Raw genomic sequence first — 24,731 nt, 5'->3', positions numbered from 1 at the left:
AAACTTTTCTTTCACTCATGGTTAGTGGTTGGGTGAAGCCATTTATTGTCAAATAACTGTGTTTACTCTTTTTAAATCATAATGACAACAGAAACTACCCAAATGACCCTGATCAAAAGTTTACATACCCTGGAGATTTTGGCCTGATAACATGCACACAAGTTGACACAAACGGGTTTGAATGGCTACTAAAGGTAACTATCCTCACCTTTGATCTGATTGCTTGTAATCAGTGTGTACGTGTATAAGAGGTCAGTGAGTTTCTGGACTCCTGAAAGACCCTTGCATCTTTCATCCAGTGCTGCACTGACGTGTCTGGATTCTGAGTCATGGGGAAAGCAAAAGAATTGTCAAAGGATCTGCTGGAAAAGGTAATTGAACTGTATAAAACTGGATAGGGATATAAAGAGATATCCAAGCAATTGAGAATGCCAATGCTTTATTTTTACACTGCAATTTAGACTTCAGTTTGAACACACCCCACCCAAATTGAACTCTCATTGCACATGTTATATCTGCCCCCCCCCCCTTCCTGCAGTGCACATGGGCCCTCATTCCGAGTTGTTCGCTCGTTAGTGGTTTTCGTAACGGTGCGATTTGTCGCAAACTGCGCATGCGCAATGTTCGCAGTGCGTCTGCGCCAAGTAAATTTGCCAAAAAGTTAGGTATTTTACTCACGGCTTAACGAAGAAATTTCTTCGTTCTGGTGATCGGAGTGTGATTGACAGGAAGTGGGTGTTTCTGGGCGGAAACTGGCCGTTTTATGGGTGTGTGCGGAAAAACGCTGCCGTTTCTGGGAAAAACGCGGGAGTGGCTGGAGAAACGGGGGAGTGTCTGGGCGAACGCTGGGTGTGTTTGTGACGTCAAACCAGGAACGAAACTGACTGAACTGATCGCAGTGGCAGAGTAAGTCCCGAGCTACTCAGAAACTGCAAAGAAATTTCTATTCGCAATTAAGCGAATCTTTCATTCGCAATTCTGTAAAGCTAAGATTCACTCCCAGTAGGCGGCGGCTTAGCGTGTGCAAAGCTGCTAAAAGCAGCTAGCGAGCGCGAACAACTCGGAATGAGGGCCCTGGTTTTGCCCACTAGAAATTTTTTTTACTGTTGCGATCAGGTCTGATTTAGGCCCAGAGCTGCTTCACCAAGTGGTTTGCGCACATGCGACTTTGCATAGGCTCCTCTTGCGAATACTCTAAAAATATGTAATGTTCACTTTGTAACTGTAATACATTTTGTACATCCGGGAACTTATTACACACCCCTCGTATCCATGTGTAATCATGTAGTATAAAAAGTATCCTGCAAAACCATGTTATGTTGCTGTCACAAGCTGACTTTAGTTCAGAAAGGGTTGAAATTCAAAATGTTACGTATCCACAGTAATCCTAAAATTTCAGTAAGTTCCATGTAATAGCATAGAGCAAACTAACAAGCAATTTATGTCATAGTAACCAATGCTATACAAGGTTTGTATAGTCTAATGTGGGTTAGACTACTTAATGGGGATTATGTGATGAGCTTCTCTGGGTTATAGCACATATTTACTATTCCCACCATCTAGGAAGTTTTTATTAATGTTCACTGGCTGCTCTCTACCCTAGCAACACAATAAGGCCCTTTCATAGACTAGTTTTTGGAGATGACCAATTTATTTGGCTGAGATTTTCTCTATGTATGTTGGTATCTTACTAATATTTTTAAGGACATTATAGTTCTATTTTACTATATTAAGTTTAGTCAGTTGTTTAACACAGCAGAGAGCATAATATTAATAATAATCATGTGAAATTCATGTCTGATGTATACCTTCATGGTTGAATTCGTTATTGTCCCAGATGCGAGGACAAGAAGATTAGGAGGCTCCTTTCTGATGTTGATCACAGGGATATGTCGGTGTTATTGGTTGAGAGGATCACCAGACTGACAGAAGAGCTGACAGTTAAAGAGCAGGAAATGAGGGATCTGGAGATGATGATGGAAGAGGTAATTAAGGACTGTGTACATTGCTGATCCATCCGCAGGTGATGAATGAAGAGCCAGCTGGGGAATGATCACTTATTGTTACACATAGCTGACATTTATTATACTCGGAATGTGTTAACAAAATGTAATTATAATCTATAATTAGCAAGAAGCAATTTAGTTCCAGAAAAAAAAAAAAATTTCCTTGATGGCTTTATCACCACACTTTCACCCAACCATTAAGCCACATTTACTGAGCACTTTACTTTTATCACTTATATTTGGAAATCTCTGGCATATTTCCTGAAACACCTCATTGTCAAACCATTGCTCTCATTCCTGAAACATCTCCCAACTTTCTGAAACATTTTCCCCCAATTCAAAAAACATCTGTATTATTTCAGGAAGATCTCTTTATTCAAAAATTCCCTCCCCCCCCCCACCTCACACACCACCCAATTTCAACACTTCATTTCTGACAGACCACATATTAAGGAAACATCTATACATTCCTTCACCATATGTCTCTTTTGGATGTTTTATGACAGCCAGTAACATAGAGACATGAGACAGGTGGATAAGAATTTGCCATACAACATTTTGCCTTGCCTCCTAGTAGCAATCTCCAAATCGTATACTATTTGTTCCTACGGAGGCATTATTATTCCATCTTTACCACCCTGTCCATACTTTGAGGTTACCTGAATGTTTGACTTAATGAAGCTCATAAGGTAACACATAAGCCTCATATATATTATACCTTTGCATTGGTATAGTCATACTTCTCATCTAATATCCATCTCCAGATGAAGGAGCCATTCATTGAAGAACTAGAAAGGAAAGATGAGGAGATTGAGCTACTTAGGATAGACCTTCAGATGCTGGAGACAGAGAGGGTTCGGCTGTCTCTAATTGAGGAAAAACTTCTTGATGTTCTACAGCTTCTTCAACAGCTTAGAGACTTGGTGAGTAATGTGTCTACATATTCTGTCAGTAGTATAGTTCAAAATAATAGTGTGTACAAAATAAGAAAAGGGTGGTAATAATTATGCTTTAAGGCTATCGCGCTCAAGCAGGGGCGGAACTGCTAGAGACCTGCCAGGACGCCTGGGTACGAGATGTTATCACCCAGGGTTACAAAATAGATTTTCAGTTCCAACCACCTCCTCGATTCTTCACTACAGGTTTGCCAGTTTCCGATGACCATCAACTTGTTTTGCAGGACACTATAAACAAACTCCTGATGGCAAGGGTGTTGCTCCCAGTCCCTTATCATTAGCAAAAGCAGGGGTTTTACTCCAGCTTGTTTGTGGTACGAAGCTGGAGGGCTCTGTCAGGCCAATCCTAAACTCGAAGTCTCTGAACCCTTTTTGTGGGTTTTCAAGTTCAAGATGGAATTCATTCATTCCGTTATTGCTGGGCTGGAATTAGGAAAATTCATGGTATCCCTAGATATTAAGGCTGCCTATCTCCACATCCTAAACTTGCTGCTTCACCAGGCGTTCCTCAGGTTTACAATACGGGACTTCCATTATCAAGTTAGGTGATGGCAGTGATGATGACTCAGCTACAGGCCCAGGGTGTGACAATCGTATCTTACTCACAAAGTACAGTACAGGGATCAGTTGTTGCAGGAAATTGTGCTGATGCATCGTCTGCTCATACAACATGCTTGGATAATAAACTTCCCGAAGTCCCACCTACAGCCAACTCAAAGACTTCAGTTCCTGGGGATGATCCTGGATACTGTGCGCCATAGGATTTTGCTTCTGCAGCAAGTCAATTCAAGAACTGGTCGAGGCCATTCAGTACGGCCGATTCCACAGTGGACGGGATCCCACCTGTTTCTACATGAGTTGGTACGACTATCTCCCAGAACCAGTCTCTCGCTACTGTGGTGGAGGACTTCCAAACACCTGTTGAGAAGAAGACAGTTCGGAGTGTGGACTTGGTTTCCCCTCATCATGGATGCCAGTCTGCATGGCTGGGGGGCGGTGATATTGGACTGTCACTTCCAGGCCCAATGATCCCCACAGGAGTCAACCCTGCCTATAAACATCCTAGAGCTCAGGGCAGTCAACAATGCCCTGCAACTAGCTCTTCCTCTTCTGAGGGGTCAGACAATCTGTATACAGTAGGACAACACCACGGCGGTGGCATACATAAACAGACAGGGTGGCACTCGCAGCAGGGCTGCTATGCGAGAGGTAAGCAGCATTCTTCTCTGGGCCAAAGAGTATGCCGAGGCAATCTCAGCGGAATTCATATTAGGAGTAAAAAATTGGAGGGCCGACTACTTGAGTTGTTGGGATCTGCACCCGGGGGAGTGGGAACCACATCCTCAGGTTTTTAAGCAACTGATTCGTCGGTGGGGTCTCCCTCAGATCGACTTGATGGAGTCCAGAAGCAATCTCAAGCTTCCTCAATACTGTTCTCGGACAAGGGACCCGGAGGCGGAGGCAGTGGACACCTCGAGAACTCCCTTGCATTTTCAGTTCTTCTAGCTGTTCCCACCATTTCCACTTCTGCCCCATCTTCTAAAACGAATAAAGAGAGACGTCACTTTCTACTGGGGGCCACGGATTGGCCTCGCAGAAATTGGTACACCGACCTTCAGCTTCTATTGGTCGATGATTCGTGGCCTCTGCCGCTCCATGAGGATCTTCTACACCAGGGACCTTTTGTCTATCCAGACTTGAGGCGGCTGCATTTTACGGTGTGGCTGTTGAGAAGGTAATCTTAAGGCCTAAAGGTATCCCATCTGCTGTGATCCCCTCCATGCTTAGGGCCAGGAAAGAGCATTACCACCGCATTTGGAAGGTGTATGTGGTTTGGTGTGAGCAGCGTCAGATGTTGCCCACATCATTTAAGGTGTCCAGACTCCTGCTTTTTCTACTAACAGGTTTCTCCGCAGGCTTGTATCTGGGATCTCTAAATATTTGAGTCATTCAGCTACAACCGCCTTTTGTTCCTCCCACGGCACCTTGGGACCTGGCTTTGGTTCTATCCTTTTTGCAATCTTCTTCTTTGTTTGACCCTTTGGAAATGTCTGACCTAAAGTACCTTTATTGGAAGGGGGTGCTTTTCCTTACACTGGCATCAGCCAGAAGAGTCTCTGAACTTAGGGCACTTTTGTGTCGCCTTCCGTATCTGATTATCCATGTGGACAGAGCGGAGCTTTGCACACGAATGTCCTTACTGCTGAAGGTGGTCTTGGCACTTCATATTAACCAGCCCATTATTGTACTGGTTTTCTCGGGGGATTCACCTTCCTCGAGGTCCCTGGATGATGTACGGGCTCTCTGAATCTATGTGTACAGGACGTCTCCTCTGCATAAGATGGACTCGTTGTTCGTTCTTTATGATGCTGCTTCTTGCCCAGGTTGGCCTGCCTCCAAGCAGACTCTAGCACATTGAATAAGGCTGTCCATTCGACAGGCCTATGTGGCCTCCTCTCGTGATTCCCCAACTTCTATTTCTGTGCACTCCACACATTCTGTGGGGCCCTCCTGGATGGCTGCCCTTGGGGTTTCTTTGGCAAAGTTATGTCAGGAGGCTACTTGGTCAGGCCAGCATACTGTACCTTCATTAGGTTCTACAGGTTTGACACCTTTGTGGCCTCAGCTTCTCAGTTTGGCCGTTATTTTTTGCAGGTTTCTCAGTGCTCTCCTGTCCATGATGGGAGCTCTGGGATGTCCCCACTGTCATAAGCTTCCAGTGTCCCCTAGTGGATGAAGGAGAAAACTGGATTTTGGTACTTACCGATAAATCCCTTTCTCTTGTTCCATAGGGAACACTGGACGCCCATCCCGAGCTTTTATTTCCTGCCATAGTGAGTGGGGTTATTTGTCGTGACTGTATCTGTTCTTGTGTTTCAAAACGTTTCCTGTGTTATTGTGTTATGTTGTTGTCCTCCTCTGTAGTCTGTTCTCGCCATCTCTCCTCGGGCTCAGTTTCTCTAACTGGTCTGGAGGGTGGGCATAGAGGGGGAGGAGCCAGTCACACTTCCAAATTTAAAATTCCGGCTCAACTTAACCACCCATTTATAACTCACTGTTATTAGCCTCCAGTGTCCCCTGTGGAATCGGAGAAAGAGATTTACCAGTAAGTACCAAAATCCAGTTTTCTGCACAATGCCTACAGCAGTTCGGTGCTTGGGCACAAAGGCTAGCAAGTTTAGTTAGAAATGACTGACAGCTGAGGAGCCACTATAGATTTACAATTAAGAAGGACACGCAGTAGTAGTTCTCCAAGTCTATGCCAGCCTACCCACTGATTAGAGAATACTCAGAAAATCCAAAAATGATCATGAGTAGGAAAATATCACAATAATGAACACTTCATGTATGGGCCTGACTGTGAGGGGCACGTAATGCAGTCTCACTGCCCTAAGCCTTCAGGTTGCAAGAGCGTCCATCATCATTAATAATGGTACATACTCTTGGTGTAGAAGATGCAACTGTTGCATACTCACAACTCTGATTACACGCACACAACAAGCCCATAGCATGTTTGTACATGCAAACACCCTGTTGTCACCCAGTGATACCCGTTTCACCGTCACTGAGAAGCTACTAAGATGAACAGGACTCAGAATAACTTGTAGATGCTCTAAGTTGTGCAAATTGGTGTGACACCATAGGCATTTCTATCATGGGTGCAATGTGTGCGGTGCACACGGGCCCCAACGTCCAGAAGGGGCCCACGCTGCACACATTGCATCCATGCTGTAGTATTACTTACCTTTTCGTAGTCCCGTGACAGGTGCTGCAGCCACAAGAGCAGGCAAAAAAATCATACCCAAAATGGCCTCCGCACATGCGCAGTGTGAAATTTGTCTCTGGGGCATGGCGGGCGCCATGTTTCCGGAGATCTGCTCCTGTTCAGTAGACTCTGGCACAATGCCGGAGCTTACGGCGCTGTGGAGAGGAGGGGGCCTGCCTGGAGTCTACACACTGGCCCCCTCCTCTCTTAAAACGCCCCTGTGTGACACGCGATCAAAACATACGGCCACACTTTGAATTGTGTGTAACTAGTCTCTAATCTTTCATCGTGGGGACCACGACTGCCTTTAAGTCAGTTTGTTAATCATTCGCTTTTATGGATTTTGAAAACCTCATTTACAATTATTCACATTTACTGTCAATTTCACACCTATTTCTACTGTGATTTTACTCACTTATTAAATATTAATATGTATATGTGCAACACTATAGAACTGCTGAGTCAAAAATAAGTATTCTTTATTCTAAATCTAAGTAATGACACAGACATAGAGAATCTTAGCACAATGGGGGGTCATTCTGACCTGATCGCTCGCTGCAGTTCTTCGCAGCGCAGCGATCAGGTCAGAACTGTGCAAGCGCCGGCTCATGGCTGACAGCCGACGGCTGTCATTGCCTAGCGATCCCCTCTGCCTGATTGACAGGCAGAGGTGGTCGCTGGGCGGGAGGGGGCGGCATGGCGGCGCTTGGCCGCCATTTTCTGGGCGCGGTCCGGCCAACGCAGGTGTGGCCGGACCGCGCGGGGGGGCGGGCCGCAGCGGCTGCGTGATGTCACACGCAGCCGCTGTGAGCCGGGCAGCAGTGAGTAGCTCCCGGCCAGCGCGCAAAAGCTGTGCTTGCCGGGAGCTACTCCTGAAGTACAAAAGCATCGCCGTTGTGCGATGCTTTTGTACTTCAGCGACGGGGCAGGGACTGACATGCGGGGTGGGCTAGTCCTGTGCTGGGCGTCCCCCCGCATGTCTGTGTTCCTACAGCTACGATCAAGTCGGAATGACCCCCAATGTCAGTCCATTTACTGCTAGGATACGCTGTAAGTAAAATGCTTATCTCTTATATTCTTTTTCCAGAATGCTTAATGGAAATGACTTTACTTAATGTGCACCACAAATGAAACTATGTTAATAGTTCACTTTATATGCAGTCTTGTTAACCTTCCCAAGCATTCAATAATCCTTTCTGTTCACCAAACGACAAATTTAGTGTAGTTAAAATATGTGTATCCTTATCATTTTTGTAGCTGTTTATATAAGAGCATAAAAATATAAGATACAACCTTGTGGATTTATGTGCCAACGAGGAGCTGTACAGACTTTTAAGAATATATTAATCACAGAATATGTTTTCTTAAAAAACAAGATAAAAAGGAGAAACATGAAACAAGTATTCTTAACCCATGAGAGCAGATAGAAGGAGGGCTCTACAAGGAAGAAGGAGGCTAGGCTATGCAGGGAGTAGGGAGGCAGGATGTGCATGGAGGAAAGAGGCGGCTCTGTACAGGAAGGCATGATGTGCATGGGGGGAAAGAGGCAGCTCTGTACAGGAAGGAGGCAGGATGTGCATGGGTAAAAGAGGCAGCTCTGTACAGGAAGGAGGCAGGATGTGCATGGGTAAAAGAGGCAGGGCTGTACAGGAAGGAGGCAGGATGTGCCTGGAAGAAAGACACAGGGCTGTGCAGGAGGAGGGAGGCAGGATGTGCATGAAAGAAAGAGGTGGGGTTGTACAGGAAGGAGGGAGGCAGAACGTGCATGGAGAAAAGAGACGGAGCTGTGCAGGAGGAGGGAGGCAGAACGTGTATGGAGGAAAGAGGCCGGGCTGTGCAGGGAGGAGAGAGACAGAACTGTGCAGGAACAGAGCTGTGCAATGAGGAGGGAAGCAGGATGTGCATGGAGGAAAGAGGCGATGCTGTACAGGGAGGAGGGAAGCAGGATGTGCATGGAGGAAAGGAAAGAGGCGATGCTGTACAGGGAGGAGGGAAGCAGGATGTGCATGGAGGAAAGAGGCGGGGCTGTACAGTGAGGGGAGAGGTAGGATGTGCATGGAGGAAAGAGGCAGGGTTGTTCAGGGAGGAAAGAGGCAGGGCTGTGCAGGGAGAAAGGAAGCAGGATGTGCATGGAGGGGACACGCTGCACTCGCCGCCGGTATTCTGGCTGGCGGGATGCCGGCTTTGGTCTCTTGACTGCCGGGATCCTAACAGCCGGAATATCATACTGATCCCATATTACACCCATCAGCTATAACATGAAAACCATTTACAGCTGATGTGAATTGTTGAAAGATAAGGGCGCTACTATACAGACTCCAGTCTTCATGGCCATCAGGGAGGCTTCATGCCCTATATCAAGATGGCCACCAAGATCCTACTGAGCATGTGCAGGAGCCATCTTGAGACTGTGTGAGACTGTTTAGTGACATGATGAGAGACAGATGTGTCCTACTTAGTTCATATGAGAGGCCTGGTTATTACCTGCTATAAAGCTGTTCCAGCATCCCTGCACCGCTACCTGTTTTCGGTATACACATACCTGTTGGTGAGCTGTATGAAACCCCACTCCATTCCATCACCAGTGTACATGTAGCAGTGAGTACGGCTGTACTTGCTATGGATGTGGCAACAATTATCATGTCAACAGTCATCAGGTCGACATGAGAATCTCAACACGGTCAAATTGCTGAGATGCAGCATGTTAGTGTGTCGACAGCGACATTCATCATGTCTATAAAGATAATGCTGTGACAGCGACTTCCGACGTGGACCTGTGATGTTGCAGCGTTCAGGTGAATATTTCTTCCCCTAACCCTAATCCCAAACCCTAGCTCTCCACCTGATTCCTAACCCTGATTCCCACCATACCCCCACCCCGCCCATCCCCCCGCAACCTAACTAACCTTCCCCGGCAGCAGCTTAACCCTGACCCAAACTGTCTGCACTCTTGGAATGTCAACATTTTAGAGGTGGACATTGTGAATCTATCGACAGATTGAACCATGTGACTGGATATCTCTGCTATCTATCAACGCCACTGGTTAAGTGACTGGGCTGTTCATAGTTTGAGTAATTGGCTGGCGTGTGTCTGAATAACTCTGCAATATCATATAACACCTGCATACACATCATTTCCAGCATGAATGACAATGTTCTTCTCATACAGTATACGTGTGTGAATATTATTACATTATGTAAGTTTATTTCTCGATGCGTCTGTTTTTTCTTTTTGTTTATACATGTAAGCGCTCCCACATAAATGACCCATTTCATCCAGCCCTTCCTACTTATTTTCCAGGTGCAGCACCCTGTACTGAATGAATGTTAAATGATCTGTTTTATTTAGTTTTTACGATTGCAGTAACTGCATAAATGTAAAGTGTACAGTAAGTACAATTTTATCATCAGTTAACAGCAAGGGTTAAATAAGATACACAAACATGTTGGAAGGAAATGCTTATGGGGGTCATTCCGAGTTGATCGTAGCTGTGCTAAATTTAGCACAGCTACGATCATTCACACTGACATGCGGGGGGGGGGGGGGGGAAGCCCAGCATAGGGCTAGTCCGCCCCGCATGTTAGTGCCTCCCCCCCCCCCAGAAGTGCAAAGGCATCGCACAGCGGTGATGCCTTTGCACTTCAAGAGTAGCTCCCGACCAGAGCAGCTTTAGCGTGCTGGCCGGGAGCTACTCGCCGCTGCAGACCGCCCCCCCTTCCCCCAACGGTCCGCCCACGCCTGCGTTGGCCGGACCGCGCCCCCTAAACGGTGGCTTAACGCCGTTGTCCAGCCCCCTCCCGCCCAGCGACCGCCTCTGTCTCAGAGGCGATCACTAGGCAATGTCGGCTGCCATGTGCCGGCGCACTGCGGCGCTGGCACATGCGCAGTTCCGACCCGAACGCTGCTCTGTGAGAAACTGCAGTGAGCGATCAAGTCGGAATTACCCCCATTATGCGGTATGATCTGAGGAAGAAACAGTAACTACAGATAGCATGAGTGGAACAAACATTTATTTCTGAGACTATCAGCATGCATCATGACGATGGCACAAAGTGGTTTATTGTCTCATTATATTTTATGCATACTCCAGTGTGTAATTTTACACATAAATCAGAGCTTTATGAAAGCTCCTGTTATCTGTATAATATATTCTGCTTTGCAGCACAGTATCTCCTAGTGATTAATTACTGACAGGTCATTTATTTTATGTTTCATCTCTCTTTCAAGGAAATACCTAGACAGGAACTGGGGAGAGTGTTACTGAACACACTGGCGATGAGCAGTGAGGCTCAGCACGGTAAGAGACCATACTGTACATCTTCACACAATCATTAGTACATTTATCAAGGCATACAGATGTGTCCACATAACCCTACCCTCAAATCGCAGCATGTAGCCCTCTTTGGCACGCCATGAACTTTGAAGCTAAGCCAAGCCATCATCTCGCCACAAACATTTCCCACAAAATCTTGTCTTGGTTGCATTGCTATTGCTGCAGTCACACAGCACAGGTGCCCTGAACATTGGCTCCGGCATTGGTGGCAGCTGCTGCGAGGGACTCATGTGCTAACCTGTGTAGAAAGGCAAAAGACAGAGGTCCAATACGAGTTAGACGCACCATGGTTTTGTGCCACACATCATTATGCTTATTAATCATCAATTCCTAAAAAATGCTAATCCTAAAAGCCCCGTACATTTTGTATGTGGCTACGAGACAAATAAAACACTAAACTTACCCACCATGCGTTTCGCTCCATATGGCGCAAAAAGGGTACTATAGGTGAATGATACAACATCTGTGTACAACAGATGAAGTTCAAGTCACTAGTACCCTATTTATCAAGTGGAGGCTAGGACTGTTTTTTTATTCCATAAATAGAAATAAAGTGATTGTTGGTGCTAACCCCCTAGTGTCACTTGTGCTTGCTGAGTAAGACATCTATTTATTAAAAAGATGAGTAAAGTAAAGTGTTTAAAGTACCTGGAGCTCCGGGCAGCAAGGGCTGTCAGGAGCTGTAGTTTATTTTAAGCTTGGACACTGTAGTGTGGTGCGGTGCCGGTGATGGAGGATCGGTGCTGCTGGATCACCTCTGCTGCTGCACATCACCGTGACCTGCAACTTCTGACCCCTGGGCGCATGCCACTCACCGGGAACCCCAGGTCCCACAGGTACATACTGCGCCATCCTTGTACCTTGAAGGGCACAGCACACGGCACCACGCTTGAAGTTCCGGCCGCAAGCTGCAGGGACCGTGATTAGGCATCTGCCGCTTAGGAGCTGTCTAAGCACCGGAGATGCTGTCACAGGAGGTCAGGTCTCTCTGTCATAGGAAAGTTGAAACTGTTCCCTCTTGGTAACAGTGACAAACTGTGGTAAGATGTGACTGACCATTTACTATAATTTACTTACTATTCCCTGTATTGGATTGCATCATGGGCGCAAGGTGAAAGCAGAGTGAGTGCTTTTGTCAGGCTAGCACGTAAATTGGTTATACATGTTGCATGATTGCATTGCAGTCAGGTCACTTGTATACAGTGTGCTGGTAGTATTCAAACATGCAGCATTAATATGAACACGTTGCAACTTGCAATATCATACCTCCAAAGTTTAGAAAGCTGGGTAGCGGGACTTTGCGCTCGCTTGAAAGGGGACGTGATCGGGTCTGTGAGCCCATGTCCCAGGTGTGTGACATTTTGCACACCCCCTTTTCTTGTTATGCAGAGGGCTTACACAGCAGTTCTGAGAGCTGCTGGGCAACACCCCTCACCCACGGGACACTGCTGACCACAGGTGAGACAGCGGGACAGGGTACGAAAACCGGAACTGTCCCGCTGAATTCTAGACGGTTGGTAGGTAAGCCCAGACACTGGGGAAGGGGGGGGGATTAAATTGTTATCACACCCCCATCTAAAGTGACGGGAGATCGTGGGGCGATACTCAAATGCTCCAGCTTGAGAGCTTGAAAAGATACGTTGGACACCCGAGCGGGTCTTTTTACGTGCATTTCAGCACGCTGCCCCCGAGCTGAAATGAACTTATCACACCTGTCGACAGCAACATTAGAATAGCTGCCAGCGGACGCAATCGCGGGCGGGGGGATGTTTTAACCCGGCCCTGTGTATTTGATGTGTTCAGTTTTAAAAGTTTTGGAATATCTAAAATCTACTTGGGGAGAGGCTAAATGTCTGAACAATTCCTACTGTACATACCTGAAACAGAAATGATTAGTAGACCGACCAGCAAACATACTGGAGCTTTATTCAGTACAGGTCATAAGAAATAATTCAGATATTTATTAAAATCTGAACTGGATTAGGTGCTGTGATTTCATTTGATGGGAGAAAAAGGACTGGGCAGTATCTTGTAGTTCATTCTGCAATTTGTTTAATTATAGTAGCACATATGTGTTGTATCACAGGGACTATTGCTATGTATGAAGCTCCCCTTCTGTGTATCTGCATATGAGCGAGGAATAAGCCCTACTATAACATTCAGAAACCCGTCATAAGTTTTTTCATGAATCTAAAGTCTAATAGATTGTTCTACTATAACATGTTATTGGATATGATGTGTTTCCCCATGTGTGTGTTATTTTTCCCTTGAATAAGTGAATGGAACCAAATTTTGGTCCTGCGCATGTACAGTGATCTGCCTACTTAGTGGAGGAGTGCCTGCGCTTGCCGAGGGGTACCCACAAATTATTAATTTGGCCTTGATGCTGCTCAAACAAAGGAATACTCTACCAAATTCATCATCTCCACTTACTGTATCTCATTGCATAACAAGATCTTCTGATGTGGGTACAAAACTATGCCCATTCATGTGCCTATCCCACTGTTGCCAAACAGATCCCACAATCTGCCCAGCCTCACCCATCACTTGAACGTTACATTTCTGTAGATGCCACCATCTTGGCTCACAAACCCACATGCTTCCATATATAATAAATGCACAAATGTGTTTTTGTGCATGAGGTCACAACCCAGCATGTGTGCTGCAGGTCTGCACTTATAAATGATGCTTGGGGATCATAGACGCAGTCACCTCCCTGCATCTATGGTAAGTTCATTCTTGGTGAATGCAGATTTACCAACACTGTGGATCGAGATAAAGGAAAATTGTGACAGTATGCTGTACATGAGCATTCAATATACCAGCTGGACTAACATGAAAAGACGATAATAGGACATGCTCATTCCTTGTCCATCCAGAGATTCCTCAGAACCCGCTAGTATTACAAATTGGCATTTTCATGCTAGGCTCCAGTGAGCCCTTTTCCAGTGCCAGTTGAGGTGCTTCTACCAGTAAATGCAGCTCAGAATCTGCATACTATGGGCATATCCATGTGTATGATCCCTTAACAGCTTACAATTCTTACAATGTATCGATCTTTTTATTTTCTAGGGACAGAACATGTTTTTGAAGTCTTGGACATGCTACAACATGAATTGTCAGTCTGTGAATTGCTTCAGCGCCAACACGAGAAAAAAAGCAATAAAGGGCAGTCACTGGCTAACTCACTAGCCATCTCTTGTTGAGCAACAGCGCCACCTACAGCTCTGCCATGAATATACATCTCAGATAATGAATAAGTAGCTGGATACACAAAGGCTGAGTGAGTGTTATCAACTCAATTGGATTTGCTGACAAGGATAGACTGATGCTAATCCATCTGCCTCAAGCTGCTCTCCAGTATCTGAATCACACATTGTCAATGCAAAGCACTCTGGGTAGAGTCAAACAAATGAGCGCATTAAACATTTTCATTTGTTGACATAGATAAAAAAATATTTATACTGTTATACCTGCAGGTGCTGTGTGCGCCTGAAAAGAGCTCATCACTCAGCATTGCCAGTGATAGTCATGTGGGAAAAAGCGATGGTAAATTGGAATATTTTCCAGATTAAAATGAGAACACAGCACTAAAAATGATGGATTTCTCAGGCTACTAGTGACAGTCTAATACTGCTGTGAGGACATCAAAGCTAATAAACTTATGGCTCAACAATTTACACATCCGGGACTAACACTGAAGACTAAGCATGCTGTATGACGAATAGATCAATAAATCTTACAAATCATTTTGTATAGGGCATGAAAGCCAAATCTGATGGATCAATGGAAAGCTCACGCGATATCTTACTTTGGGCTACTTTATGAATTCGTTTGTCATGAGTGAGATATCCGAATCTGTAGATGAAGTGAAATGTTGACTACAAAGTTGTAGCTTTCCATAAATGGGTACACATCCAATTGGATAAGTCTATGGGGGAAATTCAATTGTGCTTGTTATTTTTTAAATGAAAAAACAGGTTTTTACAGTGATTTTTGCTAGATAGTCATTATCAATTGTAGCCCTTTTTCTTTGTGTGAAGACTGAACCGTTTTAGTGGTCACGATCATGAAAACGGGTCAGTTATCATGGATTTCTTTTCCCTCCTGCCTCCGATAGTGCCGGCTTTTGGTGCTAATTAGATAGACTTCGGGGGATCAATTAGCCGTGGCAATTTATCATGGCTAGATGAATTCCCCCCTATGTATGTTATTTAAGTATTCCAATAATATTGTTTAGGTACCGCAGCTCAAGTAGGTTTAGCAAAGCTAAATGATATGTAGAAATGTATTTTTATCAGAAATAAATGTATTTATATCTGACAGATGATTAGATTTTAGTTTTGATATATTAGATTATAACCTGTTATTTTAATTAAAAATGGTTAATCAAGAAGAGTTTTCATTCTTATGTTTGTCTGAAGCTTTTTATTGGTAGTGCTATATAAATAGATTTATAGAGTGGACTGCACACAAACATTATAGAAACTATAAGAAAATTAACTCTGGTGTTAGTCTCAAAAAATGTGTATAAATATCCCATGTGGAATTGTGTATAAATAAAGAACTGCTGGAATATAAATATCCCATGGGGAATTGTGTATAAATAAAGAACTGCTGGAGTATAAATATCCCATGGGGAATTGTGTATAAATAAAGAGCTGCTGGAATCCAGATGTGGACTTACCAACATAAATCCACTCAAGAACAAAACTAAAGTGCAAAACAAAGAACGGACAAGCACTAAAAAAAATACATTTATATATTTTGAATACCCACCAATATTGCAAAATTAAGTAGTCAACATAAAATGTATATATGTTTAATATCTAAACCACAAATATATAAGAGAATTTCTCTTTCTTTCTGATCAGTAAAAGCTTTTTCAGTATGCATACATACAACAGCCCTTTTAGTAAATTCATCTATCTTATGCTATTATAGAATATACAGTATAGTGAATGTGAATGAGTACCAGTTCAGGTTCAGTAAGATAATAAAATGTGAGCACTGCACACTCATCCAAATGTTGAAATAGTCTGTGGAACTACAAGTCCTATAATAGTGTGGATTCTTGCATGAGCATAATGCAGTTTACATAGGATCCATTACAGGATGCTTCAAATCAATCTGGCTGTGTATAGTTAATTACCCAAATGAGATGCGGTATTTGTCGTTAGCACTGCAGCACCGCTCCAAATTTGGGTAAGTATACTGCTGCCATTGTAAGTGATGAAGGGTACTCCGTGCTCCACTCTCTCCAAGGCCGCTATATTCGCGGCATCACTCCTCCGCTACCGCTGTGACCATTGCGTCAGAGGTCAGAGTGAGAGAAATGTTTTTAGGACAGAAATATCACTCACGGGCACCGGGCAGTAGAAATTCAATATGGCACACCAACATAAGGTAACCTCTGATGCGTTTCGTCCACTTACATGGTGGACTTTTTCAAAAAGAATGAATGATTAGAAAGGAGACATTCTGTTATATTATGTATTTGTGGTTTAGATATTAATCATATATAATTTTTATATTTTGTCTTGACTACTTAATTTTTCCATATTGGTGGGTATTTAAAATATATATTTTATTAGCGCTGGTCTGTTCTTTGTTTTGCATTCTAGAAACTATGGCACAATTTATGTTGGAATCTGCCTATGTGCAGGTGCAATATCATTTTTTTGTTTCCAAAAAGTCCATACAGTCTGACCAACAAGGTACAAACCTTTACTATCTAGAGATAAAAAGCTATTTTTGTTTTGCAGTAATCTTAAATTTATATAATTTTTTTCAAATGATTGCAAAAAGTTGCAGAGCATTGCATTGCCAGATGCTTGGAAATCAGGAACAGCCCTGAAGCTGAGTTTATTTCTGGAAATTATTTTATATTTACACTTCCAAGAACAACAGAACTGATCTCCACACACTAACAATTGTCTGGATTGCTGTGGAATAGATAGCCTGTTTATTCTGGGCTGCAGGCGGCGTACACCTGTCAGAGATAGTGAAGGGGATTTCACCTGCCGAGCTCTGGGCTTGAACTGCCTGTCTTGTTCTGACATATCAGCAGCAGGGAGCACTTCCTTCACTAGCTCAGATCACGTTTCACTCTGCACAGTCCCATATCTCCCAGTGTTTTGACCTTCACTTGTACAGGGAACATGATCCAATTTAATCTGTATTCATAAGCCTGGTGTCCAGTGGGAGTTGTGCCCTCTCTAGGTTGTTCTGCATATAAATGAACCATCCTGTGTGTGCAACAGAGGATTCAGTGGAGGTAAATCAAGTTGTAGTTATGAGGATAAAATTAAACATGAATTGTAATAGAGCCTTTATGATACCAGAAAGAGAGACCTCAGCTCCGCCATGGGGCTGTAGGTACCTTGCAAAGAGAATTGGACAATAATAGGAAGGGGGCAAAAACTAACCTCTCACTTTTCTCACTTAGAGCCTTTTGTCTTCAGATGCAAGGAATTCATTTGACTGATTAGTCAAGACAAGTTTATTAACGAATGCAAATAATCATTAAACGTTAAATCCTAACATACAGCGCTGATGCCAATTCTCACCTGAAAACAACTACTGTAGGTTGACCCAAGAAAGCAGTTCTGCACCATGAGCCTAACTTGCACCATCTTGGGGGAAGGATTGAGAACAGACCTATAGGTGTTCAATTGCATGCCCATGGCATATTTTTGACAATGATTAATCCTAGACCATGCGTAAATAATTATATCTGTCTTATATGTGGTAATGTTCTGTTTGTGACTATATTATTATCCTTTATTTACATGGCGCCACAAGGGTTCCGCAGCGCCCAATTACAGAGTACATAAGTAATTAATTAAAACAGGAAAACAGTGACTTACAGTTGAAGACAATATAGGACAAGTACAGGGTAACAAAACATAACTACATCAGCAGATGACACTGAGATAAGTATCAGGGTGGACGAAAATTGCAGGATTTGGGGAAGTTGAGGATTGTGAAAGTAAGAAAAGGATAAGCACATGAGGGAAGAGGGCCCTACTCGTGAGAGCTTACATTCTAAAGGGGGGGGGGGGGGGGAGGGCAGGCAGGGGTGACACAGATGGGGTAGACTGAGTGTGGATGGGGTAGACTGAGTGTGGAACAGAGGGTTAGGATGAGATTTGGCTGGGTTTGGTAAAGAAGTGGGTCTTAAGAGCCCGTTTGAAGTTCTGTAGAGAGGTGGAGAGTCTGAGGGGGAGATGTAGAGAATTCCAGAGTAAGGGAGCAGCACGTGAAAAATCTTGGAGATAGGAGTGGGAGGAAGTAATCAGGAAACAGGAGTGTCGGCATGCATTAGCAGAGCGAAGAGGACGGGTGGGAGAGTAAAGGGAGATAAGGTCAGAGATGTAAATGGGAGAGGAGTGGGTCAGTGCTTTGTAAGTGACGGTGAGAAGTTTGAATTGGATTCTGAAAGGGAAGGGAAGCCAGTGAAGGGCCTGTAGGAGAGGGGAGGTGGACGTAGTACATTTGGTGAGGAAGATGAGCCAGGCTGCAGCATTGAGGATAGATTGGAGTGGAGAGAGGTAATTGTCAGGGATGCCAGTTAGGAGGAGATTGCAGTAGTCCAGTCTGGAAATGATCAGTGAGTGGATAATGGTCTTGGCCGCGTCCTGGTTGAGAAAGAGTCTAATCCTGGAATTATTTTTGAGATGAAAATGACAGGTTTGTGAGAGGTGCTGAATGTGTGGTTTGAAGGAGAGGGAGTAGTCATGGATTACGCCAAGACAGCGTACTTGGGGGTTAGAGGAGATAGTCGTGCCATCAATAGATGAGATTATGGGAGGTGAGGTTGTGCAGGAGGGTGGGAAGATGATCAGCTCAGTCTTGGACTTGTTGAGTTTAAGAAAGCGCTGGGACATCCAGGAAGAGATAGCAGTTGGAGGAGAGCCGGGGATAGATCAGGGGAGGAAAAGTAGATTTGAGTGTCATCAGCATAGAGGTGATACTGGAAGTTAAAATAACTAATGAGTTCACCTAAAGAGGACGTATAGAGAGAGAAAAGGAGAGGACCAAGAACAGAACCTTGGGGGACACCAACAGTTAGTGGAAGTGGGGGGTAGGTAGCGTTATGAGAGGAGACAGAGAAGGAACAATCAGAGAGGTAGGAGGACAGCCAGGAGAGGGCAGTATCACGCAGACCAAGAGAGTGAAGGATTTGCAGAAGGAGAGGGTGGTCAACAGTGTCAAAAGCAGCAGAGAGATCAAGAAGAATAAGCAGAGAGTTGTGGCCCTTAGATTTGGTTGCATGGGGGTCATTGCAGACTTATGTGAGGACAGTTTCAGTGGGGTGGAGAGAACGGAAACCAGACTGGAATGGGTCAAGCAGTGAGTGGGAGGAAAGAAAGGCAGTGAGACGGTTATAGACAATACGCTCAAGGAGTTTGGAGGCAAACGGGAGGAGAGAGATGGGTCAGTAGTTGGAGAGGGTGTTTGGATCAAGGGTAGGTTTTTTAAGAATAGGGGAGACAAGAGCATGCTTGAAGGCAGAGGGGACAGTGCCTGATGAGACAGTGCCTGATGAGAGGGTGGGCAATATGGGAACAGGCAGTGAGAGAGGTAGCGGAGGAGGTGGGAGGGGATAGGGTCAAGTGGGGAGGTGGTGGTGGGGTGGAACAATGGATGAGGGCCATGACTTCCTCACCAGATACATGGGAGAAAGGTGTCAGAGTTGGTGAGGGGGAAGAGAAGGTGTGGTAAGGGATGGGTGGTGGCTGGTTGCTGGTCTGGTGGGATCTAACGTATGGAGTCAATCTTTATGTAAAATAAGTGGCAAAGTCAAAAGCAGACAATGAGGATGGGAGAGGAGGCGGTGGTGGCTAGAGGAGGGAGTTGACAGTGGAGAACTCTATAGTGGGTATATATAGACTATATATGCAAATGTAAACGTTAATCTTATTTTGTACAAAATGGGTTTAAAATAAAATGTTCCACCCCGTTACTAAGGTGGGCATAATGTTTACAGTGCGCTACTAATGTGGGCATAATGTGTAAGGGATGCTGCTACGGAGGGCATAATGTGCACTACAACTGGGCTTTTCCCATGAGACCACACCCCTTAATCTTTTTGCCAGAGTATATGTTCACTTACCAAAAAACGTCATCTCAGGCTGGCCCTGCTTGGCACACAGGTTCCCACTGCATTCAGTCCATGTGTGACAAAAGCAGCGTCCAGTGGAGGGCAGCTCTCACTACTGCTGTTCTACTCTGTGCAGTGCGCCGGTAACTTCTCATATAACTAGAGTTACATTCTATTTCTTTTCTTTTTTCATTTTAATGCTTTCATTAAACCTGACAGTTCCTCGGAACATTTACATGTTCAAGTACAAAAGCCATTATCAAACTTTTCACTGGAGAAGATGAACTTACAATAGAGAAATCAAGTCTCAGGCAAAATACATCCAGCAGGCAGAACGACAAAGCACAGTAGTTATCCTCTCAAAAAAACAATTAGACTAAAACTGAATATTCTTACACGTGTCACATTATGGTTGAATAGAAAACGTACAAGCAGAGTTGAGGATCCTATCACCTGCAGGACATACCGAAGTGAATGTAGCTGGTAACATGACACCAAGCTTTTCAATGTAGGAAGTTGTGCATCTATAGTCTGAATAAAGTATTATTACACCTGCCGTCAATAACAATGGGGGTAATTCCAAATTGATTGCAGCAGGAATTTTTTTAGCAGTTGGGCAAAACCATGTGCACTGCAGGGGGGCAGATATAACATCTGCAGAGAGAGTTAGATTTGGGTGGGTTATTTTGTTTCTGTGCAGGGTAAATACTGGCTGCTTTATTTTTACACTGCAATTTAGATTGCAGATTGAACTCACCACACCCAAATCTATCTCTCTCTGCACATGTTATATCTGCCTCCGCTGCAGTGCACATGGGGGGTCATTCCGAGTTGTTCGCTCGGTAAAAATCTTCGCATCGCAGCGATTTTCCGCTTAATGCGCATGCGCAATGTCCGCACTGCAACTGCGCCAAGTAAATTTGCTATGCACTTAGGAATTTTACTCACGGCATTTTCTTCGTTCTGGCGATCGTAATGTGATTGACAGGAAATGGGTGTTACTGGGCGGAAACAGGCCGTTTTATGGGCGTGTGGGAAAAAACGCTACCGTTTCCGGAAAAAACGCAGGAGTGGCCGGAGAAACGGGGGAGTGTCTGGGCGAACGCTGGGTGTGTTTGTGACGTCAAACCAGGAACGACAAGCAGTGAAATGATCGCAGATGCCGAGTAAGTCTGGAGCTACTCAGAAACTGCTACGAGGTGTGTAATCGCAATATTGCGAATACATCGTTCGCAATTTTAAGATGCTAAGATTCACTCCCAGTAGGCGGCGGCTTAGCATGAGCAAATCTGCTAAAATCCACTTGCGAGCGAACAACTCGGAATGACCCCCATGGTTTTGCCCAACTGCTAAAAAATTTCCTGCTGCGATCAACTTGGAATTACCCCCAATGGGGATAATTCAGAGTTGATCGCAGCAGAAAATTTGTTAGCAGTTGGGCACAACCATCTGCACTGAGGGGGAAGGGGGTCAAATATAACATGTGCAGAGAGAGTTAGATTTGGGTATGGTGTGTTAAAACTGAAATCTAAATTGTAGTGTAAAAATAAAGCAGCCAGTATTTACCCTGCACAGAAACAAAATAACCCACCTAAATCTAACTCTCTCTGCAAATGTTGTATCTGCCCCAGTGGCGGTTCTTGCCACGGGCAAGCAGGACTTTTGCCCGGGGCGCCACCTTCCGGAGGGCGCTGGCGCCATCCGGAGGGCGCCGCACCGTGGCAAAATCCGCCACTGCTGCCCGCTGTGTCCCCCGTCCGCCTCCGCTGCCCGCTGCCGTCCCCGTCCTCGGCGCCTCCTGTGAAGGGAACTAGACGCTATGCGTCTAGTTTCCCTTCGTGGAGAGTAACTGCTGAGCGGTGCGCGATGACGTCATCGCGCACCGCACAGCAAAGGTCCTCTCCACGAAGGGAACTAGACGCATAGCGTCTAGTTTCTCTTCGTGGAGAGGACCTTTTGCTGTGCGGTGCGCGATGACGTCATCGCGCACCGCTTAGCATTCAAGCGGCGCTTCAATGTACAGGGGGCGTGATTCACCACGCCCCCTGTATTAGGCCACGCCCCTTTCCTGCCCGGGGCGCTCTGCGCCCTTGAACCGGCCCTGATCTGCCCCACCTGCAGTGCACATGGTTTTTGCCCAACTGCTAACAAATTTGCTGCTGCGATCAACCCTAACCAGCCTCAAGCAAAGCTCTAGTTTCACTATCAACATTAATATAACAAAAAACAAATGAAGTGTGAATTTCCCAGTCCTCTGCTGAAAGAAAACAAATACCTTACGGCTTGTTCAGATTAGCTCTATTTCCTAATGTACTTGTGTTCTAAGTAGGTAGTCACTAAAATCCTGTATTCAAGGCATAAGTACCCCAGTATCAGGTAGCGCAGCTTCTATAGGGCTGCAGATGTGGGGGTCACCTCCGCTATCAGAGACATACGTACAGATGTAACCATGGGGGTCATTCCGAGTTGATCGCAGCCAGCAACTTTTTGCTGCTGCTGTGATCAACTAATCCCCGCCTATGGGGGAGTGTATTTTAGCATAGCAGGGCTGCGATCGCTTGTGCAGCCCTGCTATGCTTAAAAAGTTTCCTGCAAAACAAGACCAGCCCTGCAGTTACTTACCCTGTGCGACGGATCCAGCGATGAAGGTCCTGACATCAGACATCCGCCCTCCGTTCGCCTGGACACACCTGCGTTCTTCTTACCACTCTCCAACGGTGAGTATCTGCCCCGGAACGCCTCTCCGCTGTCAATCTTCTTCCGTCCAGCAGCGTCTTTGTTTCCGCTGGGCATTCCGTTGCCTGGCGACGTGCGCAGTTCCGACCCGTTTGCACCGCAGCGAAGAACCGCTGCGTGCGAACGGGTCAGAATGACCCACCATGATCATTTTACTGCGATGCAGCATGTTGTATCACAGCATGCTGCAAGGCGTACCGGGCTGCCAGCTGCAAACAGTTACAGCCTGGCACGCCGTGCAGCAAGCCGTGTTGCAGCATGCTGCATCGCAGCAAAGATGAGCATGGCTACATCTGTAAATATCTTGTTATGCACAGGCTGTAAACTACAGGTGAATGAATCATCATACCATGCACATTGTCCACGTGGATGGTAAGGAATACAGTTATAACGTATAACGCAGGATAGGTACCACTAGGCCAGTTAATGCCATTCATATATTACAAAAAGTGATTTTTGTTGTATGAGTACGTGACAGAGATGCTGATGGGTCATACTGTCCTGATATTGGTTGTACAGTACAGCAGTCCAAGGATGCTTTTAGGAAAGGGAGATAGGGATAGCCTAGCATTTGTCAGAGCTGTGATTGCAAGAGACAGAGATGGGAGATATGCAATATATAGTACAGGACTGGTAATTGTGAGAACCTACTTTTGAAAATAAATGAAGTCAAGGCCTATACCACTGTCATTTTTCTAAGGGACAGGAGGAAAGGGTATCCGGACTCCAGGTCGACACACTTTAGGTCGACGCCAATTTGTCGACACACCTTAGGTCGACATAGACAAAAGGTCGACATGGACAAAAGGTCGACAGGACAAGGTCGACATGGAAAAAGGTCGACATGAGTTTTTCACGATTTATTTCTTTTTTTTTAACCTTTTCATACTTAACGATCCACGTGGACTACGATTGGAACAGTAAAGTGTGCCGAGCGAAGCGGAGCGAAGGCACCATGCCCGAAGCATGGCGAGCGAAGCGAGCCATGCGAGGGGACGCGGTGCACTAATTGGGGTTCCCGGTCACTCTACGAAGAAAACGACACCAAAAAAGCATAAAAAACTCATGTCGACCTTTTTCCATGTCGACCTTGTTCCTGTCGACCTTTTGTCCATGTCGACCTAAGGTGTGTCGACCAATTGGCGTTGACCTAAAGTGTGTCGACCTTTGTGCTGTCGACCCTGAGTCCCAGACCCGGAGGAAAGGGGATTTGGGAGCTGTCCAAAGAGTTTGGAAGTGCTAGTCCTTATTTATATGCTACAGTATCAGGTTGTCTTGTTACCTGCAGCACAATGGGGGAGGTATGCAGCAGGCAGTGTTCTTGCTTGATATTTTCAAATTTCACAAATTAGGCATTTACATAAAAAAATAAAGAGCAAATATAGTGCCCCATGTTATCGTTTTGTTTTGTAAATGACTTTGATTTGCGGATGATACAAGGGCAGAATTTATCGGGTGTACTGTATGTTCAATCTGTACGTATGCATCAATATGAGCAATATTATTCAATGACTTATAGAGAAGCTGAATGGTGTTTCCTACTTTATCTCTTGAAATCTTTCTGCAGTAAATGAACAGTGCCATCTGTAGCTGCAGCAACATTCAAACCATGTAAAATATATTGAAATGTTTGTCTTGGCTAGAATCAGAACACAAATATGTTCCTTCCACTGCATGTACAGCATGTGTCATAGTAGTAAAATATGTACAGGTATAGGCAGCTTGGAACTACACACAAACTGGACGACAATACAGTATAGCAGTATACAAAGTGATGCATTGCTGAAGACACTGTTATTCAGCTGATGAGCTCAGCATGTCATTGTA

The 24,731-nt window shown here is 45.0% G+C and overlaps 1 protein-coding gene and 1 long non-coding RNA gene across 2 annotated transcripts in view; one reads left to right on the top strand and one right to left on the bottom strand.

Annotated features, from left to right (window-relative positions):
* Positions 1–15,644, top strand: part of EFCC1 (EF-hand and coiled-coil domain containing 1) — a 261,847-nt gene extending 246,203 nt beyond the window's left edge. The window contains exons 5-8 of the mRNA XM_063940588.1: positions 1,838–1,985; positions 2,771–2,929; positions 10,957–11,026; positions 14,135–15,644. Coding sequence (XP_063796658.1) covers positions 1,838–1,985; positions 2,771–2,929; positions 10,957–11,026; positions 14,135–14,268 — 511 coding nt within the window. The 3' untranslated portion in view covers positions 14,269–15,644. The remainder of the gene's footprint in view (positions 1–1,837; positions 1,986–2,770; positions 2,930–10,956; positions 11,027–14,134) is intronic.
* On the bottom strand, positions 10,723–12,759 carry LOC134958173 (uncharacterized). Its single transcript, XR_010186898.1, has 2 exons — positions 12,329–12,759; positions 10,723–11,300 (listed from the first exon to the last, which is right to left on the bottom strand). It is a non-coding gene; the product is annotated as an uncharacterized LOC134958173 (long non-coding RNA).
* Positions 15,645–24,731: the final 9,087 nt, after the last annotated feature.

The sequence above is a fragment of the Pseudophryne corroboree genome, chromosome 9, assembly GCF_028390025.1.
Source record: "Pseudophryne corroboree isolate aPseCor3 chromosome 9, aPseCor3.hap2, whole genome shotgun sequence".
Classification (NCBI taxonomy): Eukaryota; Metazoa; Chordata; class Amphibia; order Anura; family Myobatrachidae; genus Pseudophryne; species Pseudophryne corroboree.
Note: the sequence above shows the minus strand (reverse complement) of the source record. Positions and strands in the feature narration are given on the sequence as shown.